Raw genomic sequence first — 21859 nt, 5'->3', positions numbered from 1 at the left:
CAGCCGCGTCTCCGTCATCAGGGAATGAATGATTCCTTGGTGCTGGAGAAGAGAGAGTCTCTGAAACGTTTAATGACCTTCCATTTCTCATCAGCCTTTTTCTAGCGGTAGAAGCCAAGTTCCACGAAGGGTGACTCCTAGGATCCGTTAGTGAGATTTGTTCAAATCGAAATTGCATATCTGTTGTCAGAAGAGTTCTGGAAATTATTCTCTCCTTGTTATGAGAGGCACAAGAGAGGGTCGCATTAAAATGTGTTTAAAGAAGTAGTAAGGAAGATTATTAAATGGAATGTGTATATTCAATATATACAGAATTCCCAGAAAGAGGTTTACACAAATTCAGTGAATGAAGTAAATGAAGTAAAGATGTCTTAATAAGCTAAATCATTACAGTCATCAGCATTGGCACTTCATGAATTTGCGAATCTAACGTTGACAGTGGTGAGCAGCTTACTGACAAGCAGCCACCAAATTTTCTGCTGGGACGGCTGCGCAAGACCGTTCAAATTCTTGCCGGAGCTCGTGAAATGTTGCTGCTGGCTTTGTGCTGTACACCGTGTCCTTTAAGTAATTCCACAATAAAAAGTCTGGCGATCGTGGGGCATACTCAACAGATCCTCTGCTTCCTATCCATCGGTCGGGAAATGTGTTGTCAAGATATGCCCTGGCATCATGATGGTGATACTATATGCCCTCATCTCTTACAACTGACGATTGAGGTTAAGATTGCAAATTATAATGTGTATAAATCTTTCTGGGACATACTGCACGTGTGTGTGTGTGAGAGAGAGAGAGAAGGTAACATTTCAGATGGTGGAATAAAAATAAAATAATAGCAAGACATCTTCAATAGATTTAACAGACGCAATCTGTTTATAAAACCACTTCCCTTGCACATCAAATTGAACCGTTTCCTGTCCTCTGTTAACATCAGGCATGACGAAATCTTTACTGAACTCCAGGAATTCAAACGCGTTCTGTTGTAATTTCGATCGCAATAATATGAGTAATCTATTATTCGCTGCGTTTGCTGTTTCAAAACTGCAGAGAGCTGCATTGTATCCTGTAATTTCACTCTGTACACACGCTGGATTTTATTCAGACGGACCTTCTTTTAGCATCAATATCCATACTAACGTAAAGTTCTGTTGTTGGAATGCAACGAATGCCGCAAGTAACTCCGAAAAGTAGGTCTAAAAGATCAATGTTTGTGAGGTAACTTAACGCTTAGCATGCCTGAAATTTTCTGATACGTATTACGTTTATCGAAAATGGATATTCAAATGTTTTAAAGAATATTGTGATCTCATATTTTATCTGAAAGAGTGACGGGGAACGCTTTTAATCGTTGAAGGCATGCAGAGAAAATTTTTATACCTTAGCAGCTTTTTTTTGACAGGCTACCTAATACAACCAGAGCTGATCCACAGTAGGGAGGGGGGTCTAACAATTTTCTACATTACAAAACCATTATGCTGCGAAATGTCAAGGCCTTGTACTTGAACGCGGTCTTTGGAACGACATACGTAAGCAGAGTCTAGTTTGTTGACGGATTTGGCTGCTAAGAGTTTGATGATGGTCTTATATGTGTATGTGCCGGTTAATAATCTGGAGATTATTATCACTAGCTGAGCGACTAACAGCTTCTTACAAAGGACTCCGCCAATGAATGATTGGCCATAGGTTGGACGGCTGACGTTCGATTTCGATTAGATGCAGAATTTTTTCTCGTGCCGAACTAAATGCTTTCCCATACGTCTATAAGGCGTGGTTATTAATTAAGCGGCAGGGACAAACCTGCTTCAAAGTAGATACTCTAATGTTTTTTCATGTAATGTTCATAAGTTCCAGTGATTTGTCGTTGTCACTACTTTACTTCCGTACCGAAGTCACTGAACACCACAGCAACACCCTGATGTCTGCATTTCAACGCCTGTAATCCCTTGGCCCAGTTTCTTAGTTCGCCGAGTCGAGTTTCTCTTGTTTCGATTTGATAGTATTGTTTCCTACACGCGATTCATTTGTTTTGTCGATCTGATGATCAGAAATATCAGCATGATAGAGCAGAGTATTGAAATACCAACAACTTTACATTAAATTATACAAATTAACTGCTACAAGAAAACTGGCAGCATTCATCGTCATCAGTGAAACAACCAACATTTTATATTATATAAGATCAATCTTGTGGCATGTGGAATTTGCATTTTTCTTCTGACTAATTGGTGGGTTATGTAAGTATTTTTACTGACCGTTGTGTGATATAACTTCCTCTCAACTAAGTAGAATCTGAAGGTCTCTCGGCGTTGAGTCCGAATATGGCTGTCTTCTGGGACATAGCGCTGTGTAGTCCGGTAGAAGTTTACCAATGTTTCAGAGGTCCTTGCTGCCTCCATTATCAGGGTAAGATAAGTGAACTACCATACTACACGGGGCTACAACCCAGAAGACAGACATCTTTCTATCGACTGTTTAAATCAGTGCTCTACAACCTTTTTCCTCCCACGACACACCATAATTTGTCAAATACACGTGACGACGCACCACAAAATTTCACCTTGCGAAAAGGGGGTACGAAATTCTCCATGGCCATAAATATGTAAGTGCGTAGAAGTACTTCCCCATAATATTACAGGAATATGAAAACAAGACTTATAACTTTTGAGTAAAGCTAACGATAATGAACCTGTGTGCGCACGGGGATTTCTAATTACGAAAGATAAGATATTGCCTCTTTCTTTTTTCTCATTATTCCTTCCTAATATGCAATCTATTAAAAAATTTGCGGGCACTGGGTTAGACGAAGTACAATGGTGAAACTGTAATGGCGAGCTTTAGTAGTGCAAAATGTTAGTAAACTTAAAACCAAATGTCGAACCATTTATTACTTGCGATCGTCGGCAGTTCAATTCCCGGCAAAGCCACTACGGGTTCTCGCTTTACTGCCGTGCCCAGAAATTGTTAAAAATAGGCCACTACAATTGTGAGAATTCTGAAGATTTTATAATGTGTAATTTTCTGTTCGTATTCAGCAGAACGGGGAAGGGTTTGTGTCGGGATAAACTAACTCCTTGGAGGTAAGACCTTGAGAAACTGATAGTCGCTCATCTAGGCAAGTAACTTCTAATGTTTATGGAACCCGAATGTTCATTACCGTGTTCGCAAGAGCCGCACACACAATATCTCCTAACTCCATTTCATATGCGGCCGTGGTCGTTTCAGCAACTGCTCTGCCTACCGAGTCCTAGCCTTGTGAGGGGCGGAAGGAATCCTGTCGTGCAGCCATTAGCTACGAAAAAGGCGCTACCAAATCGCTGCTAATTGAAACAATACCGTGAAGTATAGTGGTTAATTTTAAGTCTCGAAGATGACTGTCTTCTGGGATACTGCATCGCGTAGTCTAGTACATAATGACCGACGTTTCAGAGGTGATTGTTGCTTCCATCTTGAGGACCCTCATTTTAGCAGAGACCAACTGAGATATATTAACACGCAAATGGATCTGTGGGCGCAGATTGGATTGCTCTGGAACCAGACCAGTGGTTGGCTCCCGGTTCATTATCACATTCACCTTTTTTTTATTATTTTTTTTAGTGTTCTGTCTGACGACAGGTCCATATGAACAGGATCCTTCCATCCTTTTCTCGTACTGGGACCTGTTCATATACGTTCTTGGCAGATGATCCAGAAGTGGTTTGCCATTGCTTCTTCTGTGTGAGTGTGAATGGAGTAATTGTTGGGATGCCACGGAGAAACCGAGGAAGCCCCCGGAGGAAAACTCCGTGTTGCCTAGACCACGGCCTTGCCCAACACAAGTTATAAATTCGGGCACCGACGGGAATCGAACCCGAGACCCCAGGATTACAAGGCCAGCGTTCTAACCTCTAGACCACATTATGTTATGAAGAATGCTTGGACGTTCTCACGAAAGTCAACTAACCATGAAGTTAGTAGATTCAACATGAACAACCACAACAGCTGAGAGAGCATAATTATATCCAGGAACCAATTAACCTTAGCTTCTGTTGGTGGGTCGTGGCTTCTGATTTTGGAAACAACGCTGAGTGACTTCAGTCACGGTCATCTGTGCTCCAGTGTTCCGGAAAATGTGAGTATGAACTGTAGATTGTGGACTAGTTGGTTTTTGTTAACAAGTAACCCACGGGTCCGTGCACAAGTTACAAAATGAAGCTGGTGAACGTAGACATGCAGAATGGTACAAGACGTCAGGAACTATTTATTGGCGTGAACCAACGCAATTGTTCATTACAGGCTTCACACACGTTCACACTGCTGCTAGTTCATAACCAACTGCTGCCCTAGTTTTCCTCATTCTCTCCAGGCCATTTCGTTGAAACAGGGTACTATTGCTTTCCTCCAAGTCCTTATCTACTCACCATTCTTGATCATTCGACTGTATGTAACTTCCATGAAAACCTCAAAGCTCATATTATTCCGAAATTAAGCATATTTATGATTGAAAAGTAAAAAAGAAAAAAGAAAAAATGACATTAGTAATTCAAGAACATTATCAATAACATTTAGAGATTTATTAATGTATGTCTTTCTTTATAATTAAACACAAATTTAAGGGAAAGGTAAAATTGTTATATATATATGAATTTAAAAATTGAAATGTATAATTTTTATAAACAGATATCTAGATTTGTTTGATACATCTGATTATCCAGAATTCCATATTCTATGCAATGGTAAGAAATAAAAAATTATTGGTAAATTTAAAGATGAATTTAATGGAATGAAGATGTTTTACAATGCATGCTTATGAAGTTGATAAAAAGTAAAAAGGAATTTAAAATGTGTATTAAATTAATAAAATAAATTAGGAGATTACAAAAAGTGTTAATTTAGATGTAGAAAGTTATTTTTTAACAAATGTTTCCTAAACTGCACATTTTTATACATTTATACATGAATAGTCATGAATTTTAACTCAACTCAAATGGGTAAGACTACTATGTTATTCCCAGCTACCTAATATCCACTACCATTTAGAACAAAACTACAGTTGACTGATTACAAAATGTTACCAAGTGGCTGCATGGTGTAACATAATTTACTGAAACTAATGCACTATTTTCCACCATTCAAAAGAAATAAATATCACAGAACTTGGATTAATATAAACATGAATTATTATATTAGAAAATGAGAAAATTCACAATTTAATGGCCACTGCAATGTAAGGAATATTTACAATATATAATAGGTGCAGAATAGGCAACAGAGTGCTTTTTCTTATTTTTTTATTTTATTTTATTTTGCACACGTTAACCAAGTATTGTAAATGACTTGTCAAGTTTACAGTGTTTAATAAAAAATTGCATGAAAGTTTTAAATTATCATTAATACTTAAACCCATAAAAACAAATTTTTCTGCATTGTCTTCAATTGATTATTCATTTTTAAATACTTCAAAGTAATATTTCTTGACAATTTGTGTCAAGACCTTTTTGGAAGGCATATTATGTCTGAATTACGTAACAATTGAAAAATTATACCTAACCAAGCAAATATACTTTCTACTACAAGAAACACTATTTCACTTTATCTGAATTTGGTAATTTACTTCTGCTTGTTGCCTTCTGTCATGAAGATATGATTTAAACCAATGACCAGCTATATTTAAAATAACATAAAAATTTAGTTTTGATATTAATAATTAATAATTTATACAATCAAATGCTTTAGAAAAATCACAGGTTATTCCAGTAACATGCATTTTATTATTAAGAGCACTGAAGATTTCATCTGTAAAATTGAAAAGGGCTTTATCAATTGAAATCCAAGTTGCAAGGACATTGTTTCAGGTTAAAAAGTCACTTACATGACTTTCTCAAATATTTTAGAGAAAGCTGTTACTAATGAAACTGGTCTGTAGTTAGATATGCACAATTTTTCACCTTTCTTATATAGGGGTTTAACCTTTTAATGTTTAAGTTATTCTGGAAACACTCCTACTGCTATTGATTATTATAAAAATAAATTAAAGGGACACATAGTCTGCACAGCTTTTGAGTAAATTTGTTAATGTTTCATCACAACCACATGAATTTGTTTTTATCATATGACATATTTTCATTTTAGTGTAGATGCTATGACCAGTTGTCTTTATTTCTAGGGTTAATTTCAGTGCAAACAGAGATATATTCGGCCCTTACACGCATGTAGAAGTCATCCAAAGATGTGTGGGTGAGATGCTTGGTACCTTTGCCCTCGTGTTTCTGGGCTGCATGGGTGTTGGAGTGCACCATCTAAATCCAAGTGTTCCTGAACATTACTTCATCGCATGCTTTAACTTTGGCCTCGCAGTAATGGTACCCATCTTGGTAAGTAGGTTTTTTGTCTTGTCTCATACTGTATGAACCATACCGAAGGCCTTAGTAGGCTGGCCATGCCTACAGCAGCATCTCTAAATAATCAGTTCTAAGGTTTTAACGCTTACAATCAGACTTCTTTCTGTTCTGATCTTGTTTTTATATTTACAATAAGCCATCTGGTGTAGAAATGGGTAAAACAGGTCGTTTATAACTTATTTTTATGGGGTACATTTTGTTACCCATTAATTTTGTTCACCTATTAATTACATAATTTGTGCAATAAATATTTTTTAATTTGAAATCCTGTCTTGTTTCAATATTATATAGAATAATAAACTAGAGGGAAGTAAGGTGAGCAGGACGAGAAATGTGTTCAAGAGTTTGGTTGGAAAGCCTGAAAGGCCTAATATGGTTCAGGCTAAGAACCGATGGTGGGCCTTTGTGAGCATGGTAATGAGCCTTCAAGTTCTGCAAAAGGCAAAGGTTTTCTTGACTAGCTGAGAAATTATCAGCATCTCAATCAGAACTTGCTCCTTGGAGTTAGTTACTTAGTTATACTTTTATTATTGTGGTTTGTTGAGAAGTGCGTAAGGTTATTAAATAGAATGCAAATTCTAAAAGTATATTCATGACTTACAAATCTAGAGGCAATAACAGAGTGTTATATCAGTGTTGTTTTGCTATGCATACATTATCTAACGTGTTATATTTTAGAATAATTAGCTTTGGTACAATTACATACTTTTTATATTGAGGTTGGACCCAATCATTATATAATTTTAATTTTGTGACAGAATATGTTTATTTTAATTACAGTTGATACCAAGTTTAAAAATAATTGCCTGTGACAATTATATCAACACTTCATGACCTCACTGAATAATTTACTTATTATATAACTGTATAAAATGATAATAGTTATCAATTTATTCATGTCATAAAGTATTCTTCTCATTAAGGCCAACAATATTTATGTGCAACACTTTGTAAGGAAAATATTTAACAGAGTACTAGGAAAAATGGTTCCTCCTGTACAATATATCTGCTGTTTGATTAACTTTGCAACAGTCTATCTGCATTTGCAATAAATTAATGTCAAGCCAGTGATCTATACAAATCAGAAATTAACGAATTTGCAAGACTGCTGCTCCTTTCTAATGTTGTGTCTGTTGCAGATTGTGGGCCATATCAGCCAGTGCCACATGAACCCTGCAATCACCCTGACGGTTGTCATCAGTGATGTCATGAAGCCGGCCCTTGCTGGCCTGTACATTATCTCCCAATGCATAGGTTCAGTGCTGGGCTACGGTGTTCTTTACGTGGGTATTGTTGCAATCTGAGTTATATTATGTGCATGTAAAATCTCTGGGTGTAGATAAAATAAAAATGTTTTTAAATAGCAGCTCTTAACTTTTACAGCTCAGAACTTGGCTGTAAATAAAGATGAAAGATTGTTATTAGGCCTTCCTGGGATCAACACCCCTCTCCCATTCACTCAGATATGGAACAGTCCATAATGTGAGGCCATATTTCTCCACAAGGTGTTCAGCATATCTGGTGTGATTTCCTGGAAGATTGTTGAAATATTTGCTGTCAAGTCTTCAGTGGTCTTGTCCATTCTGCACTAAGTGTTCTTTACTAATCCAAACACAAAAAAATGTGTGGTGAACCTGAAGACCTCCGCTACCACACCAGTTGTCACTAAATATTTTGTCCGGTGTGGTTTCATGATTATTCATATTTCCCGATCTAGTTTGGCAGGTCCAAGTGTGGTGCCCTGTGCTGCATAGAAATGGCCTGTACACACCTAGAGTGTCATTCCACAATTTTGGACTTTCCACTTTCATTATGGAGCCATATCACAGAATTTTTGCTGCACCACTGTTACATTCTAAAATTTTCTAAACACTGTGCATTTGAGGTCACTTTCTCTTTCTCTGGAATTACATCATGTGCATATACAACAAGTATTATCACATAACAAATAACTGAACGTAATAGCCACACATGCAAAAGATTAGTGAAGTTCTGCTTATTCATTAATTATTACAGCATTTTAACTTTTTCCCACACACAAATTTATCTACTTTTATTATCACAGTAAAGCCTGGACTAATGAAAAATGGGCATTTAACTGAATAAGTTTTTAAATATATTACTGAGATTGTTGAAACTGTGCTAAGGGTTATATCACCTTCATGTGCATTGAATGCAGTTAATCATCTCAGCTGGCATATCTCAGTCAGTACAGTGACCAGCTACGGGCTAGATGACCAGGATTTGATCCCCAACAGGGGCAGAGGATGTTTCCTCTAGCCTCTGCGTCCACACTGATTCTGGGTCTCACCCAGCCTCCTACCCAGTGGGTACCGGGGTCCTTTCCTGGGGGTAAAGCGTGGCCAGGGCATGATGTTGATTACTCACCCCTATCTAGAGCTGAGGTCAAGAATAAGTAGAAGCTATACACTTCTCCCCCCCAAGCGCCTACTTCGAGTATAGTAGGACAGCTTTTACTTAATCCTCTGGTGAGTAAAATTTGGAAAGCAAATGTTGTTTTTAATATGTCAGTGCTGATATATAATTTCTACACATGAAATAAAGAAATTACTTCAACTAAAAGGAAATATCTTGAGAAATGTTTAAATATTTTATAAAATAAAGATGTTTTAGCAGAAGTAACTGATGTTTCTGAGAGAAATATCTCCTTCAAAGGAAGTAAATAATTTCTTGTTCATTATTGTTACTGATACTAATACGTACCATTAGTTTTACTATTATTGGGCCTGCAACGACAAGTTGTTGGGGATAATTACATAGTGAAGACTTTATATTGTTATGATTAGATCAAGAGACTTAAGATATAGGGCCTAGAATATGAATAACATAATTAAAAATGCTTGAAAATGTTTGGCTGAATACTATTATATATGAAAATGAGTTGATGCAAAAATGATTTTAATTTGATCTTGAGGAAATGCACTCTCTAGCTATGAACTGAACTGACCAAAAATCATTGATGAGATTTGATTTCAGTGATGTTGAATCTTCAGGCTCTACTACCTGATGGTTAGTTAGTGAGCCAGTTAATTAGTTACTTGAAGGTTGTTACAGTACTTGTTTCTGTTGTTTCAGGGTTTGACCCCCATGTTCCATAACAAAAATCCTCCAGTCTGTGTCACAGTCCTGCACAAAGAACTGAATGTGTTTGCAGGAATGGCTATGGAAGCCTTTTGCACTGGACTCCTTTGTCTGGTGGTCTGTGGAGTTTTGGACAAGAGAAACGCCCACAATACTGATTCTACAGCCATAAAGATTGGCTTGACAGTATCCAGCCTTGCTCTAGTGGAGGTCAGCCTTCACCAAGATGGTCCTATCATTGACACTTATCAACTGACACACTATTGACTGGGTAGCTGTCATGGATCCCCCTTGTTCTGTGACTTGTTATCTGCATTGAGAAGTGTGTTTCCAGAGGTCCTCAGGATTGCACTGATTAACTTCTCTGATACCAAGTTCATTTTATTAAGATCACAAACCCAGATGTTTTTAAATAACTACTTACAACAGAAATCCATGGAACCTGAACACTTTTCTGTTTAAGACAGGTTTTCAATTAACACAGGATTTTGCTTCTATATTAAATAAACAGTTGATAATAAATACCCACATATTTATGATTCAAATGTAAGTTATCTATCAGTCCATTTCACTGGTTTAAATAAATACTAGTGCCACTTTCTTCCCCTTGTTTTGTATATTTCAGTTAACTTTTAGTACATATGTGTATGTGTACTGTGTATTCATTTGCTACAATGCATTTCCAGTTATGTTTATTTTATCAGTTACTGATTGTCAGTAATTAAAATACCTAATTAAATTGATGGGAAATTTATTTCCCATCAATTAATTCTGATTCATGAATGCATTCCCTTCTTTAAAAAAATTAATGTGATAACAAAATTGTCGTGAATTTGTCTTTTCAACATGTCACATATAAGCTGAGTACCTAATGTATTAGCATGTCTAATTATTAAAATGAAATGAGTTTCCATTTGACAAGCTTCCATAAAATACATTAGTTAAAAGCACATTTTCTGCATGTTATAGTTTTAAGTTCCAATGTTTGGTGTGTAAAATTACACATTGGCATGTGGATTGTGTTCAGAAACAGCAAAGCAGCATAGAAGTTCAGGTTATTAATTGTGTTTTCTTTTGCAGGCTCCCTACACAATGGCAAGTTTCAATCCAGCACGATCTCTTGGCCCATGTGTCTGGACTGGCCACTGGGAAAATCATTGGGTTAGTGCAGAAGAAAAATTTAGTTAAAATAGAATCTGTGAAATAATCTGTTGTAAATTACATATATTTGGTAAAAGCTTCCTGTTTTTTAGTTTTTAAAATCTGGTCACCCTGCGATATGGCTTAATACCCTCTATAGTCTTTGTGTTCAGTAAGAGGAGCTGAAGTCAAACATACCTATAGACTAATTTTACTTTTTGAAGGAAAGAATGTTGATATTGATGTATGTAGTCTGCATTTGAAACTTCACACTTGTTTTTAAAGTAAATAGTGCAGTACTGAGATTATTCTTATTTTTTAAACAGAAAATAGTTTGACATATTTTGTTCTTCTCACAGAAATCTCTCCCATGACAGAGACTTTTGAGCTACAGTTTGGAAATCACTGATCCAAACAAATTACTTCCTAGATTGTAGAAGAATTCCTCTTCTATTATTTGTTCTTTGCACAAAGAGCACAAAATGAATGCATGTAGGGGAGGAGAACTATTGTCCATCCTCTCATTTTATTCCTAAATATAATGAACAGTTTTAGATTAAATTTTGCACTGTGCATCAGCAATAGAAATTTGAGGGATAATTTAATTTTGGAAAGTAGGAATCCAATTTAACACCTTCTTGAATGGAGCTAAAACTTAATTTCATCAATTTTATAAAAACAGTGTCACTGAAAAAAATGGCACATTATGTAAAACTTATGTTGATACCTCTGTAATACAATTTTTATTTGAAATTGTTTTTCACATGACCAATATACAGTGAATCACAACTGAAAATATTATCTGTGTAACTTGCGTGCAGTAACTTGGATATCGAGGTCACTTATGTCTAAAATTGCAGCAAAACAATAAAAAAAATATATGTATGCTTTTGGAGAACATCTTCACATTCTTGTTTTTCTAATGTTTATATTTGTACTTAAAAAAACTTTCATCACCAATCATTCAGTTTCAGACAATGGCATATTCTAGAGAGTTTAACAACTAGGATTGTCATAATTGTGGCAGGTATTCTGGGTGGGCCCCTTGCTTGGCAGCACTGTGGCAGCAATGTTCTATAGATTTGTCTTCTTCATTCCGAAGAAAGTGGATGTGGAACTCCAGTCATAAGACCAACTATGGAAGAAGCTTCTCACCCTACACAACAGGAGATCCAGTAGAATTATTCATGCAGCTCAGGTATAAAACTTATATAAATGCAATGTGTAAGCATTAACGAACAGAAATTTACACTCCAAAATTTATTTAGGTGGTTATGCATACATTTTTGTTATAATGAAATTACAAATGCTCTGCTCATGTGTGTATCTGAATGGCTGTGTTACTGACCACCAGCAGGAAGCTGGAAGAACAGTATGACATAGAAGAGAATATTTCTGTCCAAGGAATGAAGACAGTGATTTGTGAAATGACAGACATTAATCCAAGAAACAGTCAATTGTAACAGTGTGAAATAAATCCATTTTGTTTTTTTTAGCAAATAACCCAGAGTGTAATTACAGATTATGTACCAGTATGAAAATGAGGCATACATCACTCACAATTTTACAGAAAAATTAAATTGGTTACTTCCCAGATGCCCTATATTTATAACGAACAGCACAAATATAGGTGGTAATGACTAATGAAATTACCAGCCAGTCACTTAATGACATGGGAGAATCCTTTATGTTGACATCATCACTCAGCCAGATGCCCCACTTGCAAATGTCATTGACCCAAGACAGCTGACAACACTAGCACCATTTGTTAAGATGAAAGGCCTAATTCTAGAGGATACTTCAGAATTGTTATGCTGTGCTTAAACTTCCTAAATTTCTAAAGAATGGCCTGCAGTTCTTTGCAGCATACGATTTACAGGCAAAACCCATTCATGTTTGGCTAATTGTGTTAAGAAGCAGAATATATGTCTGGGCACCAATGAAATAATAGACATAAGTGGAAGATGCACTGATTTGCCTCTTGGTGTTATTGGACCAAGGATTCTGTGAATTCTAATCCTACCCCCATCTCCTTGAAGAACAGTTTCTCCCATTCATGGAAGGATAGGTATTATTTTAGAGGAAACATTTGTTTCAACTGGTTGGTGTTTGACTACATTCAGAATTGCAGTGTTGCATGTTCTCAGTGAGCATTTCCAAAACTAAACTGTCTAGATTCATGTTTTCATGCAATATAAATGTATATGGTGGTGTTGTGGATTGCTGCACCATGTTGCATCTTGTCTGTGTTTCATTGTTCCAGATGAATGCAGTGACTTCATCTTAAATCCTGAATATTGCATTCCAAGGCATATGAGCACCATTTATGGATTCTGGCTAATTTACTTCCTGCAAAGTTTAGTTTTAATTAATTCAGTGGTTTATTGTTCTGGGGCTTCCTTAAAGATACTGTTTATAGACACAGTAACCTAGATACATAATTCCATAACTGAATGAAGCAAAATATTTCAACTACTGTGATCAGCATCAGTGAACACAGACTGGTTGGGGAAGTGCAAAGTCTAAGATAACTTAAAATTGTTTTGTATTCTATTGGTACTAACTAATTAAATGGCTTACTGAACCCGAAGGTTCATCACCGAATTAACTAAAGCCCTCCACCGGACCCTGTCCTGAACCAACAAAATTCATTCTCCTTCAACTCCTATCTCCCATAGATCCCACCTGAGATTATCCTACCATCTGTGTCTAGATCTCCCGAGCGGTCTCTTCCCTTCAGGCTTCCCAACCAGTAACCAGTGCACACCTCTTGTCCCATCTATGCGCGCTACATGCCCTGCCCATCTCATTCTGACAATATTGGGGCAGGAGTACAGATTTTTAAGCTCATCATTATGCAGTTTTCTCCATGCCCCATCATCTTCTCTCCTAGGCCCAAATATCCTCTGCAACACCCAATTCTCAAACACCTGCAATCTGTGTTCCTCCCTCTGAGTGAGTGACCATGTTTCGCACCCATACAAAACAACATTGGAACAGATATTGAAAATATTTTCACCCGGTTTTCACTCGCCCAAGACATCTAACATAATTATGTTTGTCATTCATTTCAGTACATATGTGCAGGTAATCTTCTAAAAACCCTTCACAAAATCTAAAAGTTGATGACAGTATATTACACCTGATATTTCTAAACAGACTGCCATGAATGACATACCTAAAGTAAATGAAATTCATTTTCAATTTTTCATGTGTAGTAAATTTATTCAAAATTGCATCAGTAGTCTTGGAGATGTTCTAAAAAGTTGTGCCTCTAAATTACTTGACATTTTTATTAGAATCAACAGAATTTAATTGTTCTCAATGCTGAATTTCTGTCATGAACAGGGCATTTTGAAGTACATATACCAAACACAATTCATAATTTAGCTTTGCGGTGAGACATCAGTTTTTAGATGTTCCTTGTGCTGTCATTAGTGAAGAACAACTTATGGATTTATTCTGTCTATAAACTCTTTTGGACAAGATACAAGATCAGGCTGTCATCTGTTGGTGTTCTGATTGGATTTTCATTAACTTTGGTGTGGAAGTGATGGCATTAGAGGCTTCTCCAAATAGGCATTTCTTAATTTCCTTCAATCTGTAATACCAGAAAAAATAAAACTAAAGTGGCAGATGCAACTGAGGCATGAAGCAATTCTTGACCATGAACATCTCAGATTGATGTCATCGCTCATGACTGTGTAATCACACGTACATACTTAACACCTTGAGAAATGCTAAATTAATTTAATTAAATTTGGCATGGATGGATACCATTGGATGTTTCTCAAAATTATTCTCACAATTTCATCCCCAGCGCAATGTTATTGTTTATGGCAGCTTAATATGACTGACATTCGGTTTCATACATCAACTCATAAACTGGCAACATCACCATTGTGTTCTAAAAAAAACAGTTTCAATGCAAGAAATTTGCATTGTCACTTCACAACAAAAAGTGAATTTCATGCAAATAACCCATTACAATTTGTTTAAAAAAACAATGTCAGAAGACATCAAGAATATACTGATGACCAGGATTAAATGCAGTCCAGAGAGATATGCATAGACTGATATATTCAAAACAGTAAAAGATTATTTCACAGTAAAAGATATTTCTTGGGCAAATTGCATTGGCAGATGAGCAACAGTTTTGATAGGACACAAAAAGGCTTTCAAGCTGAAATGCAACAAATTGGTCCACAGGTGTACTTCATATAGTTTAAAATTAATCGAACGGCTTTAGCATCAAATTACATTCTGTGCTACACGAGGTGGTGAAAATATTGAACTTTATAACATATCGCCCTTTAGTCTGGCTTATTTGAAATTTTGTGTGAGGAAATACAGGCAGATCACAAGTTCATTTTCTTGCATCGGAGGCAAGGTGGTTATCAAGGGGCAAAGTTACGCTTAAAGAAGTAGGCAAGCTTTTACAGGCCTCTGGTTCTCTGCTATACTGACACTTTTTAAACAAGAAGTGAGCTGTTAGATATAATAAGCTCAAGGAACTGAAGTCTCATCAAGTACCAAATGCAATCGTTTTACAGCTTTTTGGCATTTATGTAAAATACGATGCTATGGAAAGCCTTTATGAAAATGACACTCTTGAAATGTTTGTAAACACAAGTGAATACATAGAATATGATTGTGCATTTTAAGAAATTAAACCTCATGTTCTAACTCATCTCACTAATCGTGAGATCAGTTTTAAGACTCGCTTTTCAAAACTAACTGTTCAGCAACATGAATGAGTGCGAAATCCATATGCAATCATAATCGGTGGGAAGGTAAGTCACCTTTCTACAAAAGTTAGGGTTCAGCACTGAGCGTACACCTACAACACAGAAGAATTCACCGCAACCGAAAATTCTCAGGTATTATAAATACATGTAAGCAATAGCGGTTATGGTTTCTTGGGTGATTATTTTTGCGGTAATGCTGTAGTTGACTGAAAACTGTCATAATAATGTAATTTATATTTGTATTACAAAAAAGTATTTTATTTGCATTTATTGTTCTCCATTCTTGGCTTGGACCCGTGAAAGATACGTGTAATATATTAATTCTAGAAGATATCCGTCTTCTGGGTTATTGCGCTGTGTAGTCTGGTCGATGTTAACCAACGTTTCAGAGGTCATACTGCGATCGCCCTGACGACGGAGGCAGTATGACCTCTGAAACGTTGGTTAACATCGACCAGACTACACAGCGCAATAACCCAGAAGACGGATATCTTCATACTCACCGCTGTGAGAACCTCAAGTCTTACATATTAATTCTATTCTGTTCTCTTATATTATATTGTAATGCATACGTTTAGCCTCTGTAAGTCATATTTTGCAATATTTCCTGTTAGTGTATTTTAATTTCTTGGTTTATTATTAGACTGAGCATTTAGGTAAATATGTCATTTATGTTTGCGAGATCTTTTGATGCCTTTCTCATCTGCAACGTGATAGCATTGTTCTGAAGAGCATTTTTATTTCAAAATTGAAAACCACGGATAGCTGCAGTCGTTTACATATCTGTGCTTTTGAACGAAGTTGGTTGACCGTGAATATTGTTTTGTTATGCTGTAAACTGGAAGGGTAGCGCTATGTTTAAAAATACGTTTCAGAGTGGATTTTTATCAATTTTGTACAGCATTGGAAGCAAGCCTTTACAAATTTGGGATAAGAAAGTGAGAAATGGGCATATAAAAAGAATAACTGACAATGACATTCAATCGTTGGTCCTGGAAATTGTTGGAACCAACGTTAGCACCACCTACATAACCTGTCCAGCTGACCCTAAGAAAACTCTTGGCATCAAGCTACCCTTCTTGGTTATGATCATAAAGAATTTAAAGAAGTACTTTACTTTTGAAGTGCAGGTATGTGCTAGTAAATGCAGGTTGGACTTATTATGTAGCATTAATAGTCATATCTGTTAGGTTCCGAGGGTTAAGGTACAATATCGGTACATTTGCGAAAGCTGTGTATTTATTTAAGAGTTTTGGTCTATGGATAAGACAGGGTGTTATTTCCTCCTTAATTTGTACTATTTTACACATGGTGTCTTTTCTTCACCCACTTCAGGCAAGTCTGAAAATATATTTTCTATAGTAGGCATTGGTTTAAGGAAAGATTAAATGGTTATGAGTGTATTTGTTGTTCGTATTTAAGGGATTAATTATTTGGCTAAACCTTACATGCCATGGGATGTGTTTTTGTAAGTAGTCTGATGGAGTAAGGAAGCACCACTCTTGTATGTTAATCTAAGTGAAGCGCAATGGATAATTTTACAGCAACACCTTGGACTTTGTAGAAAAGCTATTTACTGAAATTACTATCTGCTGCTCTGATATGATGCTGTGGACTTCACCTAAATAGCATTTACTTACCACTCTCCTGCTATCATGAAAACTGTATGTGATAACAGGTAGAGATGCCAACGTAGAACTGAAGTTTAGGTAGTTTATGGTGTCATACAAGTGCAGTAAGATCTTTTATTTGTGCCACTACAATTCCTTGAACCTTTCAGACAGAACAATTAAATGTTTCTCCCATCAGCTTGGTCCTGCAGATGTTCAAACTGGTAACAACTGACAAATACATTGCACATATTACAGATAAAACATTCAGATAATAGCAGATGCTGGAAATGCTCTTCCTTGTTGTACATGCATTTATGGCATTGAAGTTTTTGGAAAATGGAGAAAATTTGTCTCTGGATATTTTTTTAATTTCTTAAACATCTGAGTGATCTGTAAACTTCTTTCTTTGTGATTCTCCATAACTGAAAGACATGGTTTTATATGGGAGGAGCATGCTGGCCACAAGTCACCATCAGTAATTCTGCCATCATATACTTCCTAACCATGTCCATGGATGGCCTTTGCTCTGTGCAGTGGTAGAGTATTATTGAAAGAACATACACTGTAATTTTGTTGTCTGTTAACTGCTTGAAAAATGGGCAGCTGATCTGCTGTGCTTAACCCCTCAGAATTCATTGTGCCCCTGAATAATATTAGTCACTTTATCCTGTCTGTACCCTCACTGCATTTTACACTGGTTTCAGAGACATGTAGTAGAACTCCAAGCATTAATCTGGGATTGAATGATGATGTCTTGGTCACACAGGTGGTTACATTAGTGGCATGAGGAGATGTGGCCCATAATTGCATAAGTTTACAGTTTCACTGCTAGAAATTCTTAACTGTATTTCTGACTGCTTTATTTGCCATTAGTTTCCTTAAATTATTTTACATTATTCAAATATATACTTATGTAGTATGCAAACCATAATATAAAATTTGTGATTTGTAGATGGTCGTCTTCTGTGTTGTATGCAGAGTTTAGTTTTTAGCTGTATACCAGTGTTTCAGAGTACCATACTGTCTCCATCTTCAGGGCTGAAATAAGGAGGGTTATGAAATGGATGCTTTATATTGGGTTAGGAGGGCTATCATGTCAGAAGATGGGCAATTTGGAATCATGTCTGAGCCAGTAGGAAAGCACCTTTTCAGGGCACCACAGACAATGGCTGGGTCAGGGGAGAGGGAAGTGAAGAAAAGAAATACCATCTCTTTTAAGGGCCCAGAAAGAAATGTTAAAATCTTGTTCTTGGTGAGAATTTTGTTTTATTCGTGCAGCGTGCTCCCTGCTGAGGGAAATACATTTCTGTTGATGTCTTTAGGCTGGAATTCAATCTCTTTCACTTCTATGGTGATTCTTTGTATCTGGATTTCATGGCCAGGATACTGGTCTCGTGTAGCATAGCAAATGAAAGGGGTGAAATGAATCTTCAATTTCAGATAAATATGTGATATTAATAATTTATCTCCTATTTTTATTACATTAATTCTTGTTTTCATTGCTTCTTTGTGTACATTGTGTGTTGTTGATGAAATTTTGTGATTTAGAAAGGGCTTGTAATCCTTTTAGAGGTTTTCGAGCATATGTAGTCTAAATTGTAATCATTAATATATGTGCTGTGTAGCATTTGATTTAGTGTAATATTTTAATATTTTTATGTTAATTCTGTATCATTTGCCAAACCTGATTAATTTTTTAAATTATATTCATCTGTATGTTTTGTACTTTATGACTATAGTCAGTCTGACTAAGTTGATGGATTTTTAAGGGTGATAAAAATCTGTAGCACAACTTTCTTTGGAGGGGAATTAAAGCTGGCAGTCCCATGTTGTAAATTTATGGCATGTAAAAGAACCTTATGAGCATGAACAAGATGTTTCATAAGCAAAATTCAGTGGTCATTTCTCACCCATGTCTGTCCTGATTCTCTACTGTATGGCTCTAGCAGACAGAAATCAGGATTAAGTATAAATTGTGGCGAGGCAGCAGGCTGGTAACTCACTACTCAGAGATGCACACTTCAGAGACTAAGATACCTCTGAAAGGAGGTGGCAAAGACCCACACTGGGTTGTAGAGCCAAGGAAGAAGAAGGAGATATATACATATAAAATTTCAGGAAACCCAGACATAAATTGTTTATTTGTTCATAAATCAGTTGTTGTTGTTGGGTTTTATACACACACATGCTACTAGCATTGTTCACTTGGTCAGTGAAACAACCTGTGCTTTTGATATGAAAGTTGTAAAAAAAAATATGGGTGTTGATTGTGGTCTTCTGGATTGTAATACCATATGGTGTTGTAGGTGGTTCCTGAGGTTTTCACGGAACATACTACTTTCATTTTCAGGAACATTTGACAATGAAGAAGGCTGCCTTGAATCCCAGTCCTGATTCATATAAATTACTTCTTCCCAAAGATGGAGGTGGTGTGTTCCCAAAGAATATTTGTACAGTATAACCACTTAGAAGACCATAATCAACATTTTCACTGTGGTAAGAGCCTCACATCTGAGAAACAACATTGATGATTTTTGTATGCAGTGAAAGAAACTGTATGTGAACTTTGCAGTAATCACTGTTTTTGAGGTTCTTCTCAGTCTCACCAGGCAAATATCAGGTTTATACCTTAAATTAGGGCAAGACCATTTCTGGCACATGTTTATCAATTCATTTTTCACTAATTATCTTGTCAATCATTCAGTGCTGTGTAACATAGGCAGTTGAAAGCATCATTAAATAAACCAACAATAAAGAAGTTATGCCACGTTGAATTTCCCCCAACAACACAAGGAACTTGATCACTGTCCTCACATCTGGATGCTTGAAACTTGCTTGCATCCATATTTGGTCCATAACACAGCATGTTATGGGTGTTTGCAACTGATGCACTGCCTGCTTGCTCTGTGAAGTTCATACTAATGCTACACGTGGCAGGATTTCACTTGTGGAAGCAGTTACAAGCTGGTGCTACCATACAGCAAGCTTCTGAAGTAACCGACATAGGTATACAGTTTTGTGATGCATTTCCAATTTACAATAGATTAAAAAAAATTCTATCCTCACTGTCTTCCAGTTTTGCTGTTGCATATACCATTAGGAAAGTGGAAACAAAAATGGTATAACATTTTGTTGACAACTCCCTTAGAAAGTTGCAGCTTGAGAGACTAACAATGAAATGGTGAGTCTTTTGAGGAAGTAGGGTGTGTGGGGATGGGTTTCGTTATTATTGTATATTCTGGCATATAAGACAATTTGGTACACAAGACAACTGTAAATGTTCAATTAAAAATTTAAGTTTTTGGCTATATTTGCCAGATAAGATAAAATAACTATATTGTCAAACCAACATGCATTTAGATCCTAATAGTTGGCTGGATTTCTGCTTGGCTCTTGTTTTTGCCCATGTTACATCAACAGGTGTGAATGGTGTGTGGGGTTGAGTTCATCCTGATGACTCATCAGTTATGGTAATTATGGCCACGCCATCCCACCATACATTATTTTATTATAATCTCCATGAGATAACAAAATTGATTTTAACTGTTTCTTTCCAGATTTTAGATGATAAGAATGTACGCAGACGCTTTAGGGCCAGTAATTACCAATCCACAACACGGGTAAAACCATTCATCTGTACAATGCCAATGAGGTTGGATGATGGGTGGAACCAGATTCAGTTCAACTTGGCCGATTTTACTCGCCGTGCCTATGGCACTAATTACATAGAAACTCTTCGAGTCCAAATTCATGCAAACTGCCGTATCAGACGAGTATACTTTTCAGATAGGCTTTACTCTGAAGATGAACTACCATCAGAATTCAAACTTTTCCTTCCAATTCAGAATAAGGCAAAGACATGAAGATTAATCACAAGGCAGTAAAGAGTTCGGTGTTGCCTGGCAAGTGGAAAATAAAATATAAGTAATGTATTTCACATTTTACTATAATGAAATAAAATTATAAACATTTTGTATTTTATTTAAATATGATTAAATGTCTATATCTTGTATTGTGTACAATTGTTCCTGCAAGTTTATTTTAATTCACTGTCACAGTTGGTACCTGAAGTGGAGGAAATTATAACATTTGGAGATGTTGGTTGTACCTTAAATGATAATATTAGGAGTTGCTGAAAGTTTCTTAAATTATAATATTTGGAGATGTTGGTAGTATCTTAAACGAAAACATTTGGAGATGTTGATAGTACCTTAGATGTAACAGAATTAATTGCTTTAACTGCTTACCCCATCAGGTTGATGATTTTTGGAAGAAGAAAAATGTGATACATTTCCTCTTCAGAACGATCTGAAATATGAAGATGCTTTATCACCATTACTTTTCAACTTGGTGTAGAATATTCCATCATGAAGTTCCAATGGAACAGAGGAAATGAAATTGAATGGGACACATTAACTTGTTTTATGCTGATGATATTCGTTTATTGGGTGTGAACATAAATAAAGACACAGAAGTTCTGTTACATGCTAGTAAGGAAGTTGGTCTAGAAGTAAACACAGAGAAAACAGTGTATGTTCAGTTTTGTCTCCAGATTTCAGGACAAAATTAGTAGATAGCTAATAACTAACTAACTAGATGGCATAGGGAACCCCAAGGTTCATCACTGAATTAACCAATGCCCTCAAACTGTCCCTACCCTGGGCCAGCAAAATCCAATTGCCTTCAACTCCTATCTCAAATAGATTCTTTCTGGTATTGTCCTCCCATCTACGTCTTTCCAGCAGTCTCCTACCTTTAGGCTTCCCAACCGATACCCAGTGCACAACTCTTGCCCCCATCCATGCATGCCACATGCCCTGCTAATCACATTTTTCTTGACTTGATGACCCTAACAATGTTGGGGAGGAGTACAAATTTT

General features: G+C 36.3%; 2 protein-coding genes and 1 long non-coding RNA gene across 5 annotated transcripts; 2 read left to right on the top strand and 1 right to left on the bottom strand.

Moving 5' to 3' along the window:
- The first annotated feature begins 2053 nt into the window (after positions 1 to 2053).
- LOC110829009 (aquaporin) lies at positions 2054 to 13209 on the top strand. 3 transcript variants are annotated; one of them, XM_022062277.2, is made up of 7 exons: positions 2054 to 2234; positions 6143 to 6350; positions 7517 to 7660; positions 9474 to 9689; positions 10560 to 10640; positions 11647 to 11817; positions 12883 to 13209. In XM_022062277.2, coding segments are annotated over exons 1-6 (753 nt in total). In that variant the 5' UTR covers positions 2054 to 2232; the 3' UTR covers positions 11749 to 11817; positions 12883 to 13209. The 3 variants fall into 3 exon arrangements, with proteins under 3 accessions (XP_021917969.1, XP_021917970.1, XP_021917968.1); XM_022062276.2 differs by lacking the exon at positions 2054 to 2234 and adding an exon at positions 3734 to 4108; XM_022062278.2 differs by lacking the exons at positions 2054 to 2234; positions 12883 to 13209 and adding an exon at positions 3625 to 4108 and having other exon boundaries at positions 11588 to 11709.
- Positions 13210 to 13902: 693 nt separating this feature from the next.
- On the bottom strand, positions 13903 to 16124 carry LOC110829012 (uncharacterized). The gene is made up of 2 exons (XR_002542829.2): positions 15940 to 16124; positions 13903 to 14220 (listed from the first exon to the last, which is right to left on the bottom strand). It is a non-coding gene; the product is annotated as an uncharacterized LOC110829012 (long non-coding RNA).
- A 14-nt stretch (positions 16125 to 16138) lies between these two features.
- Bug22 (cilia- and flagella-associated protein 20) lies at positions 16139 to 20990 on the top strand. Its single transcript, XM_022062279.2, has 2 exons — positions 16139 to 16497; positions 20538 to 20990. The coding sequence occupies exons 1-2, from the start codon at positions 16222 to 16224 to the stop codon at positions 20841 to 20843; spliced, it is 582 nt and encodes a 193-aa protein (XP_021917971.1). The 5' UTR covers positions 16139 to 16221; the 3' UTR covers positions 20844 to 20990.
- Positions 20991 to 21859: the final 869 nt, after the last annotated feature.

The sequence above is a fragment of the Zootermopsis nevadensis genome, unplaced genomic scaffold, assembly GCF_977971745.1.
Source record: "Zootermopsis nevadensis isolate Lab colony 2312 unplaced genomic scaffold, Znev_1.0 Znev_ptg000002l, whole genome shotgun sequence".
NCBI lineage: Eukaryota > Metazoa > Arthropoda > Insecta > Blattodea > Termopsidae > Zootermopsis > Zootermopsis nevadensis.
Note: the sequence above shows the minus strand (reverse complement) of the source record. Positions and strands in the feature narration are given on the sequence as shown.